The sequence below is a fragment of the Sarcophilus harrisii genome, chromosome 2, assembly GCF_902635505.1.
Source record: "Sarcophilus harrisii chromosome 2, mSarHar1.11, whole genome shotgun sequence".
Classification (NCBI taxonomy): Eukaryota; Metazoa; Chordata; class Mammalia; order Dasyuromorphia; family Dasyuridae; genus Sarcophilus; species Sarcophilus harrisii.
The window spans coordinates 39,146,977-39,163,676 of NC_045427.1; the positions used below are offsets into that span (position 1 = coordinate 39,146,977).

The 16,700-nt window shown below is 41.8% G+C and overlaps 1 protein-coding gene across 2 annotated transcripts in view; it reads right to left on the minus strand.

The window, feature by feature from the left end:
- Positions 1 to 1,570: 1,570 nt before the first annotated feature.
- The window catches only part of PDPR (pyruvate dehydrogenase phosphatase regulatory subunit), a 35,278-nt gene continuing 20,148 nt past the window's right edge, over positions 1,571 to 16,700 (minus strand). The window contains exons 14-18 of one of the 2 annotated variants that reach the window (XM_031949989.1): positions 16,426 to 16,538; positions 14,833 to 14,927; positions 10,475 to 10,564; positions 8,685 to 8,867; positions 1,571 to 8,068 (exon numbers count right to left, since the gene is read on the minus strand). In XM_031949989.1, coding sequence (XP_031805849.1) covers positions 7,664 to 8,068; positions 8,685 to 8,867; positions 10,475 to 10,564; positions 14,833 to 14,927; positions 16,426 to 16,538 — 886 coding nt within the window. In that variant the 3' untranslated portion in view covers positions 1,571 to 7,663. The remainder of the gene's footprint in view (positions 8,069 to 8,684; positions 8,868 to 10,474; positions 10,565 to 14,832; positions 14,928 to 16,425; positions 16,539 to 16,700) is intronic. The other variant, XM_031949990.1, reaches the window with a different exon arrangement.

Here is a 16,700-nt window from a genome sequence, read left to right on the forward strand (position 1 = left end):
GCTTGGCCCGCGCTGTCTGACCCCGCCCCCCCCCTCCCTGCTCCCCGGGCGCGCCCTGCTTGGCCGCCCCTCCCCCGCGCCGAAGGGACGCCCCGAAGCCCCGGGCGCCGAGGCCTCCTGGGACGGGCCCGACCGCTTCCCTCGGGCGGGGCGCGCTGGGCCCCCACCTCGTCCCGGTTTCGGAAAAGCCGCTTCGGCCCGGCTGGGTGGCGACTCCGTCTTCCTCAGCAGCAGCAGGTGACGGCCTGCATTCAGGCACGAACGGCGCCCCCTGCTGGCCCCCACTTAGGATAACAAAGGGAAGGAGATTCCCATTCCTTCCCATCCCCCACCGGCGTCGGGCATTGGGACGGTTTTGCCTGAAGCTAAATCCCGAGCCCCGGGCAGGGAGCCCGGGGGAGGCGGGAGCGAGCCCGTCCGGGCCGGTGCGTTAGAAAAGCTTCAGCCTGGAGCCGCGGCCACGAGCGCGCAGCGGGCGGCCCTCCGCCGCTCCTTCCTCTCGGCGAAGGTCACTCGGTGGCCCGCGGGTTTCCCAAAGTGACTCCCCCAAGTCCCGCGCGCGCTTTGGTTCCCTCCGCCACGCGCAGACGAGGCTCCCAGGTACGGCGTCTGAGGCTTTGTCAGGCAGTGACAGCATTCAGGCCGTGAGTCCCTCTGCGGACCGGGAGAAAACTGGCTCCCAGCCTCCCACGGCGAGGACCCCGAGGCCGTGGAGGGGAAGGCGGGCTCTCCCAGGACATAACGCCAGTGGGCGGCAGGGCATCTTCTGTCCCCTCTCCGCTCCCGGCGGCCCACTTGGTGGCCATCCCGGACAGCGCAGGAAGGCAGGGCCAGAACTGATTCCCAGAAGCGGCTGCAAATCCACAGGGGAGAAAAATCTCGTCATAGGTTCCTTGTTTGGGGTTTCTTTTCCCTCCATCTTGCCCCCGCTATAACACCCCTCACCACTCCTCCTTTACAGTTTCAAACTCTTCACTTTCCTTTCTCAAGACTTTAAAAAACCCCGCCATTATGAGTGGGCACTTGCTTCCATGATCAATGGGGATTATAAATGTGTCTACCTTTGCTGATAGTTTCGAATTTTTATAAATTTTTTAAAATTAAAATAAAAACAAAACGTTCCCTAGAGGCCAACGTCTACTCCTGAGCCTCTGAAGGTAATTTGATCCATCCTTGCCCAGTGTTGTTGGTCCGACTTCTTTCCCAATTTTGTAGGAATTCCCAAGATCCTGTGGCCCCCTGGCATGGCCGATAACTGGCATCTATGCCATGCTTCAAGGTATGCAGTCTGACCCCTCGTTCTTACCACCACTTATGAAGCAGCCGTTTTTATCCCTAATATACTGGTCTCCGTTCCTTGGTCACCCAGGGAAGTACCAAAAGGTTCCAACTGAAGGCTTCTCCTGACTCCACATCTCTGAGAGCCCAAAGGGCCCCTTTAGAAGGAGGCAACAGGCTACAGTGGTTATGGTGGTTCTTCCCACAAATGGCAATAACATGGAATTGTCACATATGTGCATGGAGGACATGAAAGAATTAAACCAGCCACAAAGAACATTCTGCAAGGTGCCAAGGCTAGAGTAATTAAATGCCTCTTTATTCATAAAGAAATTTTGTGATATGAGAACAGACCAGAAAATCTTAATTGAAATACAACTCCATATAAACACAGTGCACACTGTACGGCTAACCCAGCCTTGGTGGACAGGGGCCCATCCAGTGTGACTAACAGCCGCCCACCATCGGCGCCCCACAAAAAGATGCCAATTTGCTAAAGTGCCTTGTGTTTTCAGGAGCACGTTCTCACTCCAAACCTGATGGACACAGCCGGGCTTCAGTGCTCTGCACAAATGCAATGGGCTACAACACTTTACAAGAATTACAATGGCGTATTATATAGACCAAGGGTTAGTTAAAGCATGAATTGTGCTCCTAGAACAATGTTCATTCAAACCCATCTGCAGAAAGCTGTTTCTTCGTGCTAGGGAGAGTGACGTGGCTGTGAGGAGGAAGGTTTGTGGAGACTCGGACTGAAAAGTTGTTTCTGTGCTGGCCCTCCCCTGTATAAGGCACTAGGAAATGGCGAGGAGAACTCGGGCCTTCTGCCCTCTCCTCTCTGTCTGCAGGAGACGCTGGCCAGTTCTCCCAACAGGGGCAGCCCTGTCCGCAGGAGACAGGAAAAGGCTAAAGAATAAAAAGGCAGCCAACGCTCACCGAGGATAAGCAAAACTGTCCCTGAAGCCCAGTGTGACAAGAGTCCATGAAGGGTAGCTCTAGTGCTCAATGGAGAAAAGGCCGGAAAGGCTCAGGCCTCTTGGAAAGCTACTCAAAGGAAGCAAAGCATTCGTGAAAAGAGTCTAAGTGATTTTAGCACCGTTAGCCCAAAGTGGTGTTGGCTGGGGTTCTGAAGATACAGAGCAGAGTCATTATTTGCTGAGTTTTATAACAGGATGGACAGCAGATTTCAAAGCTAATTTTGACCTATTTTTGTTGCATGGCTAGACAATGGGCGACAGGCACCTTTGTTTATTCTAAAGCCACCTGACAGAAAACAGACTAGATGATACTTCCCTGCCTATGTAAGTGTCCATGTCATGAAACCAAGATCAGGGCTGTTCAAACTGCAGAAATCCTTTCTATTAACAATCCACTAGCCACCCCCAACACAGCTTGTCCCTTGGGTCTCTTAAGAGCTTCTCTGTGGAAGCAGCCATCGAGAGATCAAAACTAGATCCATGCCTTACTGCTGAGAAAACTTACCTGCTTCTGCCTGGCTGGAAAGCTGCCCTCTCCAAGCTGTGGGAGCAGTGGAGATGGTACCGAGAGATTACTGTTAACAGTTTTGTCATTTAAGGGAACATCCAAGTCCTTAAGTTTGATGATCAAGGAGGACAGCCACTCTCCCAAGCTTAGCATAACCAATAAACTTAAAGAATTAATGTTCAGAAAGCTCCAGTTATATCTTTATCCCCTACATGTGGGGTTAATGTGACCACAAGTCAACTGTATCTCTTTTTTCGAAACAAGATGGAACAATAAGTAAAGCAACAACATCTTCTAGGTAAACAACATGAGAATTACCTTAAAGTGCTTGATTCTATTTTTCCGGGAAGGGAAAAAAAAAGGTGACTTGTGCCAATTTCAGAATTATGTCTTTAAACCAGAGAACAAAATGGTACTTGTTTCTTCAGCCAAATACAGTTCCGACACAAAAGCTCATATACTAAGACAAGGATACCTAACCAGCACCGAGACTGTAGTAATAAGTGCACAGCTCTCTAGGTTCAAGGTAGTCTTGTTTCTGAGTAATATACCTGAGAAATTATGCATTCAACAAAAACATGATGCTGAAGTATAAACAAAATTATTTCCAATTTGTCCCCTTCCCAGAATTAATAGATGTGATGGTCCTTATTAGCCAAGCCAAATTTCTTATGGTTTTGTCATAATTGGCAATAAGGGAATAACAAAAGTCCCTGGAATCTTTGTGTTAAGGGGAAAAAAAGAGGAAGAACTGTCTTAAAGTGACAAATAGAAAGCATTTCCCCAATTGTGACTACTATAAAACATTAGGATATGGAGTACTAGAAGCCTGCAAATAGAGAATTAGACTGCAATCCCATTTTCATTTAGATAAGAATATTTGTCTGTCTTCTGCCCAGAAAGAGGTTTTGATTCTAAGAGTGTGAACTTTCATTCAATCTGGTATAGTAATTATAATGCTGTTTTTCTTTAACAATTAAAGATTTAGTAGTGCCATATTCTAGAAAGCTGGAATACTTTTAGAATAATGAATCTTGAAAGTTCACTTTGTAATACATAGAAAGTAAAAATATGAAATACTTGAAGCCACATGTAATTATTGAGTGGGGCACAAACATCCTTTTCTTTTGGATATTCTTTCAGATTCCAATGGATTTTATATCCACACTGCAGTTTGTGTAAGTCGCTTCTAAAGTAGAAAGCCCAATTAGCCTGGAGACCTTAGTCTGTGTCAAAAGGGCAGCTTAACAAGGTTCGTTGTTCTCTCTTCATCTACCAGAAAAGTTAACATCAATACAATCAAAGCATTTTAGTGATAACATAAGTATGGGTCATACACACTATTTGTTGTTCAATTCGGGGGCATTTTTTCCTAGATGTTCATTTCTATAGCAATGTTACTCTATGTGTCTCTCTAAAAACATCAAGATGTTAAAAGCTATCCATACTGAAGGGATTTAATTTTTTCATCATATTATACTTGTTGCTAACAATGTGGGATACTGATAAGCAGCTGAATCATCCAGAAAAGATAAAGCAATTTGTTTCCCTCAAACCCTTCCCATCTTCCATCAAGAGAATGATTTACTCAAGCAAACAATATTCAATTTATGATTGTGATAAGTCATTAAAATAGTATTAGTAATTAAAATAAAAAGCCATTAAAATTAACTGTTAATCACATTAGAGTATTGTTTTTTCAAAGCTTTCTGCACTAGTAAGTAATTCTGTTCCTTGACCTCAGTGCCTCTTTGCACAGCGGGAGGAATCTGCCAAGTAAACCTAATATCCTCTGGCTCAAGTTCAAATTCCAAAAGCCAAATGATTTTCACCACAACAAGAAAGCAGATCCAAATGCATAGACTAGAATGAAAGGAAAATACTCATTAGCTGTTTTCTAGGAAGGCTCACAGAAGACGTGCAACAGTGAGTGTTCACATAAAACCAAGATGTTTTCTGTACCTAAGACCAAAATGAAAGAGAATAAATATAGGTGTGTTTTCAAGAAGGAAAACTAAAAAAACAAAAAAACAAAAAACGACATGACCATGATAACTGAAGAATAACCTCAGAAAGCATTTGGTGAATTGAATTTGTTGTTGCTTAGAGAATGGCCTGTCAATCCAAGAGCTACACTGAAATCGCTCCTCCACAGGAAACACAAAAGTCCCTTAAGTGCCCTAAAACAAGAATAATCTTGACCAGATAGCTGGGATGAAATAATGTTGGGTGGTAACACATCCATCAGGGAAGGGAAAAACATGAGGACATTATAAGTTATTTTTGCTTTGACCATTTCTAAGCCTTTGGGATCTAGATCTCCTTTTAATAGCATAATTTACATAAGGCCTTTTTATCCCAAAGGAGCTAACTTCTGAAATGGATGGAATAAATTGGCTACTCCCTGCCTGGAAACTGCTCCAAGGGAAGCCTGAATCCAAAGTGAACAAAAATTTCAGATCTCACTCTGTAAGAAACCTTTTTCCCTGTGTGAGCAAAGGGAAAACCTCAAATTAACTTTTCAAACAAGATGGCAACTAAGTGCACTCTGAACCTCCCTTCCAAATGAAAAGAAGTAGATTGGTTTTAGAGATTAAAAAAAAAAAAAAAAAAGTAGACGTCAAAAATATGGAGGAGTAAGAGGGTGAACAGCAACAACAATAACAAAAAACCCAAGAAAGCCAAGTACTCTTTGGGTCAGATAAATTTCTAGGTGAATGCTTTTGGGATGACTGCACAGCTACCTCTTTTCTATTTCTCTTTCTAAGCAGTGATGTGATAATATAATAACTGCTAAGGAAGGGATGGGAGATACCTATGCATACAAAGTCCAAATTTCTACAAAGGAAGAACTCAGATTAGGGCAAAACCCCTTACCCATACCCAGCAGTCTCATCTTCAAGACTCAACAAAACACATTCTGTGTGGTTCACAGAATATCCCTCCAGAAAATCTCAATTTCCCATGTTTGCTTCCCCACTTTTCTCCCAAATCCCCAAACTCTGCTCTTTCCTAATTGTTCTATCTGTTGCTTTGCTTTTGGGCTGGGAGACACTTCTCTTCTCCTGATCCTTCTCCCCAAGCCTCGTCTCAGCCAAGGGCCCTACACAGAATACTAAACTTCACAGAAATCTCAAGGCTTGGACTCAAAATGAAAGACACAAGAGGTAAAAAGAGTAGAAACAGAAGAGTCCTCAAGGAGACGAATGAGGCTAAAGGAAAAGTGGGTTTTCTTATGAAGCCAAATAAGTTGCCCCCATCCCTTCAGGTCTGTCAACCACATTCTTCATCTTTACCAAACTAGTAAGGGCCCAAGGAAACAAACAAACGCATCTAAGTCAAAAAGTTACTAAGGAAGGGGTGAGCCAGATGGACCAGTGGGCAACAAACTAGAAGGAAACAAGTCGAGCCCAATTCAAGATGGGGGTCGGGGCAGGGCAGGCTTACTCGTAGGAGCAGCAGAGCGCCTTAAGTTCATGAATTTCTGGATAACTCTTTGTTCCTTAGTTTTAGCAGCTTTAAGTAGTAAAAAAAAAAAAAAAAAAAAAAAAAAAAATTAAGGGGCTAGATCCCAGAGCAGTCTGCACAATCTAAAGAGCTTCACTGCCAAGTCCAAGAAACACTCCTCTCTGAACGGGCAATGACACTTTTTTCCTTAGAATGTTTGTCTCAAGAGAACAAAACAAACCCAAAACCCCAAACTAATTTTTGATCCTAGTGAACAAGGAAGAGTAGAAATGAGAAAACTGCATGAGTAATGGAGTCATTTCCTGGAGGGAGAAGAGGCTGGGAAGCCAGGTTCAAGGCCCACATCAACTGAGCCACTGGAGAGAAGGCCTCCCTCTTCAAACGTATGGCTATTACTAAGCACGGCTGACAAGGTTCTTACTGGACTCATGCGTGGATCCCTGCAGCCGACCTTCCCTCAAAGGAGCAGAGTTTATATGCCTACTACAGAGAGGCCATGCAAGACTGAACTAGTCAAAAACAAAGTGCAGTGGGCCTGTGGAAGAGAAAACCCAGAAGGGGGACCAGACTTCTGCGCCCTATTTCTGTTGGATGGGGGGCTGGCCCTTCTGGGACTATGGCCCGCCAATGTTCACCTACAGAAGAGGAGCCTGACAAGGGAGCAGAAGTGACCGGCAGGGGTTTCCTCACGGACCAAACCTCTTCTACTGCTCCTTCGGAGAGACCTGACATCCGCTGGAGACTGTCTCTCTCTGATAAAACCCTTGCTGAGTCTCACACCAATGAGGTAGCTGATCGTTCTATTGCTCAGTGTATCATTGCACCAAACCCCTCTGCACAATGTACATGAGGAAAATGTAAATCAGAGTATCCCCAATGACCTGCTTAAGAGGAGCATCTCCTCGAGCCACCCTCTGGATGTAGCCCTAATGAGTACGCTACGGGCCATGGAGAATGCCCAAGCTGAGAGAGAAGAGTTAATTCTCAAGGAGAGGCCAGCAAAGACCAGCTGCTCTTGATTGTAGGTGCACAGAGAGAGCAAAGTACTTGGAATCGGACGCCACCCTTCAAAGGGCAGCTACAATGGTGCAACTATTTCTGCTGAATGGATGGTTTCTCCTGTTCAGCCTGCCAAGTGTATCAAACGCCATCTGCCAACATGAGATTGGGATGGGGTAAAGGATTGAAAGGAAGGGGAGGAGGTACTGGATGGGATAGTTAAAAGAAGGAAAGGTGAAAAAAGTTTCAAAGCAAAAAAAAAATGTTAATGTAGGCTAAGTTGCAAACAGTCCCAAGATTCTGAAAATAACCTTCATATTTAAGAAAGGGAGAAAGAATAGGAAACAATGAAGAAAAGAGGGAACAGCTGGCAAGATGATCCTAGTGGGAAGTCCTAGTGTGAGGAGGGAGGCAGCAGGCTTTCCTACCAGCATTACTTTCCCTGGAAGTCACTCATTTCTATCTCATCCTTTCGTCGTTTGTAAGTAAAGAGGGAGCTGAACGGGTAAAGCTTGGCCTTGGCCTGGAAGCGTTGCCCCGCAATGTCGATTTCATATTCCCCACGGTTAATGAAATCAGGGGTCACCACTAGCTTCTCCCCAGTCTCCGGATTAAAATTGTGCACAAAGCCAAGGCAGACATGGCGCTCCAGGGTGTAGCTGTAGGCGCTGCTGGTGGTCATGCCCACATACTGCCCGTTGCGATAGATAGGTTCTCCCCACCAGGGCCAGAGGTCCAGGTCCGTGTCATGATCTTCAAGGATGAACATGGTAAAGCGCTTATAGACTCCATTCTGCCTTTGCTGTAGCAGGGCCTCCCGACCAATAAAATCCATTCCCTGGAAAAGAAAAAACCAAGGACTTAGGGGTACAGACCCCCATCATTTGGTCTTGAAAAGCAGGCCTAAGGGAAGAATCTCTGATCCCAATGCCTTACTATGCCACACTCTACCCTTTTTGGGTAATGTTTTTATACTTGGAAAAGATAGAGGGTACAGTGCCTTATGTGAGCCAAATTCATAATGCTGAGGGCATCCCAAAAAGTGTCTCTAACAGCAGAAAATACTTCTTAAAATATTTTAAGAACACTTCAGTCATACCATAAACTAGCATTAAATTTAAAAAAAAAAAAAAAAAAACACAAAACATCTGCTGGGACAATAGGCAGCTAAGTGTAAAACATGTCAGCAGGACAATGCAAATCCCACAATCATCACAGCATTCAGAAAAGTAGTTGATCTAAAAGGTTTCACAATTACAGTATTAGACGACTTTTCTAGATGCTATTTTCAGATAACAATTTTTTTTTGCTGTGGATAAAATTTTTCAGTCCAAGGACATCCAGTTCATAATTATCTACCTATTGCTACAAATCTGGAATTTCTGAGCATGCTCTTCTGTGAGCACTTTTCTTCCTCATTTGATCAGGTACCTGCATCTGGTCATATACAGTACCTTATCCAATTTTACTCGAAATTCTCGTCCACACTCCAGGGGTGTTGTAAAAGTGTTCAAGTCCTGACCCCAAAAGGCAAAAAATTTCTCAATGCGAAGACTTCGAAGAGCATAATATCCAGCATTTCGGATCCCATATTTTTGCCCAACACTCATCAACTCATTGTATACGTGCAGGGCATACTATAAGGAGAAATAAAGTTTATTGTTACATTTTAGGGAATTAAGACTGATAAGTAAATGAGATCAAGATATATGACTGGTAAATCAAATACACAACTAACAGCCCAAAGTTCCTTCCAGGCCAAACCAATGGATAAAGTCCAAACTAGATGGCATCAGTTACTCCCATTCCCAGGATACCCTATTCTGTTAATAAGCTCCAATCTGCCTCAAATAACATTAAAAAATGATTATCCCATCATCTGACATGCTGAATGGACACAAATAAAATTTTATGATTTTCATTTGGAAACATTAAAAAAACTTTAAACAATACATATTGTATCTCTAATAGAAAACCAAGACACTAGCTTACTGTTCTCCCCAACTAGACAGTAAGAGGGAAAGGATAATTTTTTAAAAATTCCTTTTGCCCCCTCCAAACTACCAAATAGTGTTGTGCAAAGGTCTTTAATAGATATTTGTTAAACAAATATACTTAGAGCTTAAAGACTAGGACTATTACTTACAAAGGAGCCACTCTTTTACAACTTTCATCCTATTTTGGTTTACTCTAGCTCCTACTACTTCTCAAACCAGTCCTCAGTCTTTTACTCCCTCCCTTTTATACCCCTCCACACACTCACGCGCGCGCGCATACATGCACATGCACATGCACATGCACATGCACACATACACATACACACACACACACACTTTACTTCTTTTGATAAAATAAACAAATGATAAATTAAGAATGTAATAAAATGAGAACTAGACAATTCTAGATCTATGTAACAGCTTCTAATCTGGCACAGACACCAGCAATTGATCAACTCCGGGTGCATGGAGTAATCAGAAGAAAAACAATGAAGCCAATTTCTATTTTCTCCATCCCTAAATTTAAAAGGATACTTTCAGTGAACATAAAAGTTTTCACATGAAAAGGCTTTGCCCTGAGGCCTCATTGTTATTATTGGTACCTTCAGAAAAAGTCCCAGGCATGCTTCATTTAAGCCCTTCTCTCAGACCTCTTCCTCCTCCTCTTCATTAGCAACCACTTTATGCCTTAGCAGTCCCCTCCCTAAATTCAGGAGCCAGATCCAAAACTGGTTTCCTGGGTGAGATGTATCCAACCATTATCCCAAAGCCTCACTAACCCCACACCCCGCTACTAACATTCCAGACCAAGCTACACTCCCAAGCCACTATTCCCTTCTGGGTGGGATCTCTTTCATTAGAATTTACTGCCTTTGGGGGAGAAATTGTGCCTTTTGCATTTGTATCCCAAGCTCAGTAGTTCTGGCACAGAATAAATGCTTAATAAATGCTTTTGCCTTGCATTCATTACTTAAAGATTGGTCTCAGAAACTGTTAGTCAGCAATTAATTTAAATATACATAGGGATCTTTGAACTGAAAGCAAATTTAGGATAGTAGATGTCAATTAAGAAAATTAATATGATTGCAAGAGAAGTTGAACAGAACTAACCCAGCTTAGGCTGCTGGCACAAAATAAACTCATTCTGAGTATGAAAAAAGAAAATACAAATAAGTAGCTAATCTCATTTTTAAAAAACTTTGCCTTAAATTCTATACTAGAAAATTCACATAACCGTTATGACTTACCTCTATCGGGATGTACAGCATGAATCCAGGCTCTCCTGTGTGAGTCATGCTCATCACTCTGATGCCGTTTGCATAACCCACACTCATCTCCTGTAGAAACCAAGGGACAAGAGGAAGTGGGCAACAGAATATTATGGTAAGCTCTTAGGTCCCTACCAGGCAAAGGTCATTCATTAACTCTTTGGTCTAACCCCAGAGCGAGACATTCCAATGAAAAGGACACTCTCTGATTTTGACACTCTCCCTCTCTAGTCTACTGAAACCAGAAGGAAACAAAGTTTCTTGCTCATCAGAAACATCACCAGATCGATTTAAGGCAACTGCTACACTATCCTGTGAGTCACAGGTCCTTCAAGTACTGAATGAATCATCTTTTTTTCTATTCACTGTCTTTGGTTTAAAGACAGAAAGGACAGCATTGGCCTCAAGCCTTGTATGCTCTATTTGATGGGGGGGGGGAGTATAAGAACAGAAGTAAATATCAAATAATTTTAAAATGGAAACTTCACACACACACAAATATAGAGGAAAGATCAGGGAAGGTTTCAAGAACAGACAGAAGCTAAGCGAAGCTTTGTGAGAAGAGAAAGGGCAGAGGGAGCCCAGGAAAAGCCAGCAGACCAGCAGAAAAGAATGCTCCAAAAGGGGTGCTCCCAAAGTCAGACTGTCAAGTTGGGGGGGAGGTCTAGTTTATTATTGAGGGCTTATATCTCATCCTTGGGGCATGCAGAACCTAAGTTTTGTGAGTGACATGGTTAGATTAGGGCCTGATCTACTGAATCAGATCAAGGGAAAGTAGGGGAAGCATGAATTAGGCAGGAGCCGTGAAAGTGCAGAAAACAGGGCAGACTTACAGGGAGAGGGAACTGATAAAGCTTGCCAAAAGAGAGGATATTGCCGGTGAGGGAAATGGAAGAATCAAAGGTGACTTGAAGGTTATAAATCCAGATGTCTGGGAGAAAGGAGCTGCCTCAAAAGAAATAAGGCTCTTTTTAGTTGTTAGAGAAGAGATAGCCCTTTTGGGGAAGTCTAATGAATTGTCCCGATATGTTAAAACTGAAATGTCTATGGGACCCTTTCAGATAGAGTTGCCCATCAGAACCTTGATAATGTGGAGAAAGATTAGGCCTGGATGTATAGGACTTGGGAGAATCTTTAGTCTACTGTACTGGCAAATTAGTTTCTAAAAGGATGGAAAGCATTTAGCATTTAGGATTCAGATGTGTTATGAAATATTAATTAATAATACTTTGACAGAAGTGCAATCTATAGGCCTTGATATCACTCAAATGAAAAAAAAAAATCTATTTAGTCATCCTTAAATAGAAGAATCAATTGACTTTAGACAGGGATGTCGATCAGCTTTATTTACCCTTGACCAAATTAAAAGGCATGGTTAAGAAGGGAGTTAGTGGCTTTGGGCAGATAATACCAATGATGTGCAAACATTATTCTTTTTCTGTTTAAGCAAATCAGAAGCTCTCAAACTAAATCATGTGCTTTTTTTTTTTTTTAACTCAATTATAGAAGTCTGTCATTTGTTACAGAATAACTATAAAATACAAGGGGACACAGTTGGGACTAGGAAAAAATTCTAATCAACTCTCTCATTTATCTAATAGAACTCTATATATGTTGATCTTTCTCCAAGAGAAATGATAACTGACATGCAGACTTTTTCTTCTATCACCAATCTAACATCACTAATCCACCATCTAGTGTCTATTTGAAGCTTTCTACAGAAGGCTTTATCCACTACTTCTGAAAACAATGTTCCCTTTGTGGATAGCCCTAATTTTTAGCAAGTTTTTCCTTTAACTGACATAAAAATTTAACTAGTAACTTCTACTTCATTCTGCCTTTCTGGGCCAGAAAGGAAAAGTTTGCTCCCTCCTCCATCTGAGAACCTGAGGACCCCTAAGTCTCTTTTACTAAACATTTTTAGTTTATTAAACCAATCCTCTAATGGGCCAGTCTAGATCTGGTCTCCCCCCCACCAGCTTCGTTGTCCTCTGAATGGCCCTTTCAAGTCATCCATGGTCCTTATGAGGCTCCTTTCCAGGTACTCTAACAGAGCATCCAGTTGTTCTGACCAAAACAGAGGGAGGGGGGACTCCCCACTCCCTCATTCTGGACACTCTGCTTCAAGAAGTAGCCAACAATCTCATTTGCATTTCTGGCTGCCTGGATGCATTCCTAATGGCACCATTTTGTTTATAACCTGTTGATTTTCTGACCGAGACCAGTGGTCACTGAGAACGTCTTATCAAGGTATACCTCTTTCTTTAGTTAGAAAGAGAGGGCAGTAAACAAGAACTAGATTCACCTCATAAAAACCACAGGAGCCAAAGATGACTCCTTTCTCATCCAAGCTTTTTACAAGACAGGATGGCTTTGTCGACAAATCTCCTACCTATGCTGCACAAAGGGGGTACTGTAGACATCCAGATTAACTTGCTACCATAGCATTAGAAACCTGGCTCAAGGCTTCTTAACAGTGTTTACAGAAACTAGGAACCTTAACAACTCTGCCAACTATTTCATCAGATGACAGTTAAGTTATTGCTCCTATTAAGAAGGTGGTAAACCCCAGAAGACTGAAAGCAAACTGAAAGCTTCTTGAAGAAAATGAACATAAATGTTTTCTCTATCTATAGGAAACTTTAGCTGGTCCCTTTTTCCAATAAAACAGTTATGAAATAGTCTACTTATTACTAACAGTAAACAATTTTCAACTGCATTTCCCTGAAAGCTGAGACAAGGACAGTGGTGAAAAAAATTCAGGAGTGGTTTTTAACTCTGATTTGAAGGTCATACAATCCTCTTCAGAAATGGACTTTCAGATTCTTTTACAACTACCTATTTCATAGATCTGTCAATTTTGCAGCTTTTTAGAGTACTTTCACTAAGTCTACTGCCAAAAAAGCAAAATATATATTTATTCAAAGGATTCAAAGTGAACGACTGAAAGAGTCATACTATCTCAGCAAGTTATGAAACATCAGCTTAGCCTCATCTACTTGTTATAACTTCAAGGGGAAGGGCACTATAGATACTGGCTGAGCCTTTACACAAGAACAGGAGGATTCATCTGCCAACACTTTGACAGCTGACTTGGGAAACAGGACAGCAATCACAACCCCACACAACTGAGAAAGAGAGGCTTGATGAAGCACTCAAAAATCAGACCAAGGCAGAGCAGGCAAGAGAGACTTCCCTGACTGTGAATTTAACCAAGCTCCAAGATAAAGATAAAACTCTGAAGGGCATGGTTCTGAAGAAATGACCTGGTAATGAACCAACAGCACAACAATTGTGTTATGAATAATTTGCAACTAGACAAGGCTATAGTAGCTTAATTTGAAAAGATTGTTAAGAGGCTACTACCAAAGAGATTTTGACTAAAATTCAGAATGGATAAGAGGGGTAGGAAAGACCAAAAAACAAAACCCATTTGTTTTCCTGTTGAATAGGTAAAAACCCCCAGCCTATTCACTCAATATAAGCATTTCTTTTTTCATCACAAAGTTCAGTCCTCCATCCCTAGTTAAAATACCCAATGATCAGACCTATGCCTAAAGCCCCAGCTCACAATAACTCTATAATCATGGAACATCCAAGCATGCAGGGCCAGAGCCCACCCAGTGCTCCTTTAGTCTTGCTATTTCCCATATGGGTGGGCATTGACAAAGACCCACTCTGCAGAAGTCACTGAGTCATTGGAAGAGAGCTGTTCCAAGTTCATAATTGTATCTCCCCGCCCCGCGTTCAGGGTGCCTTTGAGGGGAAAGGCTCCACAAATGGAAATGTCATTACAGTTGTGTTAAAAATGTATATTTAATTTAAGAAACACTGCAGCTAGCATTTTAAAAAATTCTACAAGTAATAACAATTAGTTTAAACTGAGAAAGATGAAAACAAAAAACTTTAAATATCAGTGGTATTTTTAGGAGATATCCAACATTACATGTAAACTTTTTTTCTTTAAGACAAGTAATTTCTAACTGGAGAAGATGATTAACTCTCTACATCAAATTTATACTGGCTGTGAAAAACAAAAAACAATGCAAGGGAAAAATATATCTTGGAAAAAATAATTTTCTAAGGCCCATAATCTTGGAAGTTGGAAATAAGTTAAATCTACTATACTATACTGACATTCAGATATTTGAATCTATTTTTAAAAAATTCCATTGACGATTGAACATGGACAATCTGAAAGTGAGGAGAAAGTTATTCATTATATTCCTTGTTTGCGCAGTCAAAACCATCTCTGGTATAACCCTGCATAAGAAACACAAACCCAAAACTCAAAATACTTTGATAAATAAATCTAGAAAAAATATGCCAGTACCCACCTTGCAGAAGAGGGATGGGAAATGATCTGGAGACATAGGGGCATAAGATAATTCAGAAAGAACATCCATAGCACGGGGGCCAATCAGATTGAGAGCTAAATACAAAAGAAGAGATATTTGGTTTCTCGAAAGGAATGACAAAGGTTTATTCTAGATGCATTTTGCCTGGCACACACAATAATGAGATTGGTTTACTAACACTTTGAAACTATCATGTAACTCTTATCAGGATTAAAGAATTATAGAAAGCTATCTCATTTATCATTATGCTTCAGGAAAATTTTCCATATAGAAATGGAAAAGCATGACCAAACATTCTATCACAGCAATTACCAATGAGGTATATCAGTATCGTTAATAAGTTTCCTAGAGTCAATTTGAGTGAGCTCAAATGGTGGTCAATACTAGAATGAAGGCTTTTTCACTTCTCTGATAACACTCAAGGTCTAATGTGTGCCCAGCATAAGGTAAACAAAATACAGAGAATGGAACAATCTCTACTCTTAAGAGACTTATATTCTACATGATGACATCATATGGGTATCTGATAATATTAATACTTCTGAAAGGAACCATTATGCTATCAGCACACATAGCTGAGCATCATATTAGACAATTCTTATTTATCAAAAATAAAAACATAAATGTTAAGACTTAAAACTTTATACTTTTATTATCTAGATGCAAAATGCTTTCATTTGCATTTTTAAGGCCCTTAATTCCATGCTCAGACTAAAGATTTGAGATCAATGCAGAAGTAACCCCAAGTTTTACTACCACATGGAAGAGAAAGTACCTTCCTTATAACAGGATGATTATTCTGAGAACTTCAGTAATGACACAACACAAAAGAAAGAAAAAGTTCAAAGTGTCTGGGTCTTGAAGCAATACTGCTTCTTCTGACTCTGTGTGTATCCCCCATTTTCCATCCAGTCTTCTTGTAGCACTGTCCTCCCCCACCTCCTACCTACAACTCTTCATAAGCTTCCAGATAACTCTTCAATGATTATTCTTAAACGAAAAGCTGAATATGCCTGGCAATGTACCAGGCAGGTAGGTAGGCTAAGAAGAGAATCTAAAATTATCCAGGAAAGCTGAACTCAAGCCTTCATTATAGACCACAGCAGAATAGGAAAGGCCAGCTCATTAGGCAGATTTTAATCTGCAATGATTCAGAGGCAGCTGGTAGCCCAGAACATTAGACTTGGAGTCAGGAAGACCCGAGTTCCAATCCCATCTCAGACACTTACCAGCTGTGTGACCCCGGCCAAGTCACTTGACTTCTGAATGCCCCAGTTTCTTCATCTGTAAAATGGGGATATTAACAGAACCTCCCTCCCCAGGGCTGTCGGGGATAATACTTATAACATGCCTTTTGGATCCCAACAAGTTCTACACATGCTAGTTATTATTGTTGCTGTTAGAGCCAGAACCTGTAAATGGGAGTTCAGGAGAGTGACTGAAGTGGTCCTGCTGAACCAGCCTGGGCCAATGAAAGATGACCTCAGTTTTTTTTGCCTCCGACAGCACAGAAGCATGAGTCATCCCTGAATCTCCCAACATCCCCCCCCACCGCCCCTGAGCCCACCTTACCAGTGTACTTCCAAGTTACATCCTCTAAAAGCAGGTTGCTGTCCTCAGGCATATGTTTCTTGAGCCAGGCCCAGCAGTGGACCTGCTGATCAGTAGGAGAAATCATGAAGAAACTAGAAAGCAAAGTCCAAAAAAAAAAAAAAAAAACAAAAAAAAACAAATCAAAACCAGATGGCAAAGAACGTACAATGAAAGTAGCAAGGAATCCTGCCCTCTCTATTCTCCAAGCCGATGGAGAACAAGGCTAGCCCACATCCAACATCTTCTCCAAGCAT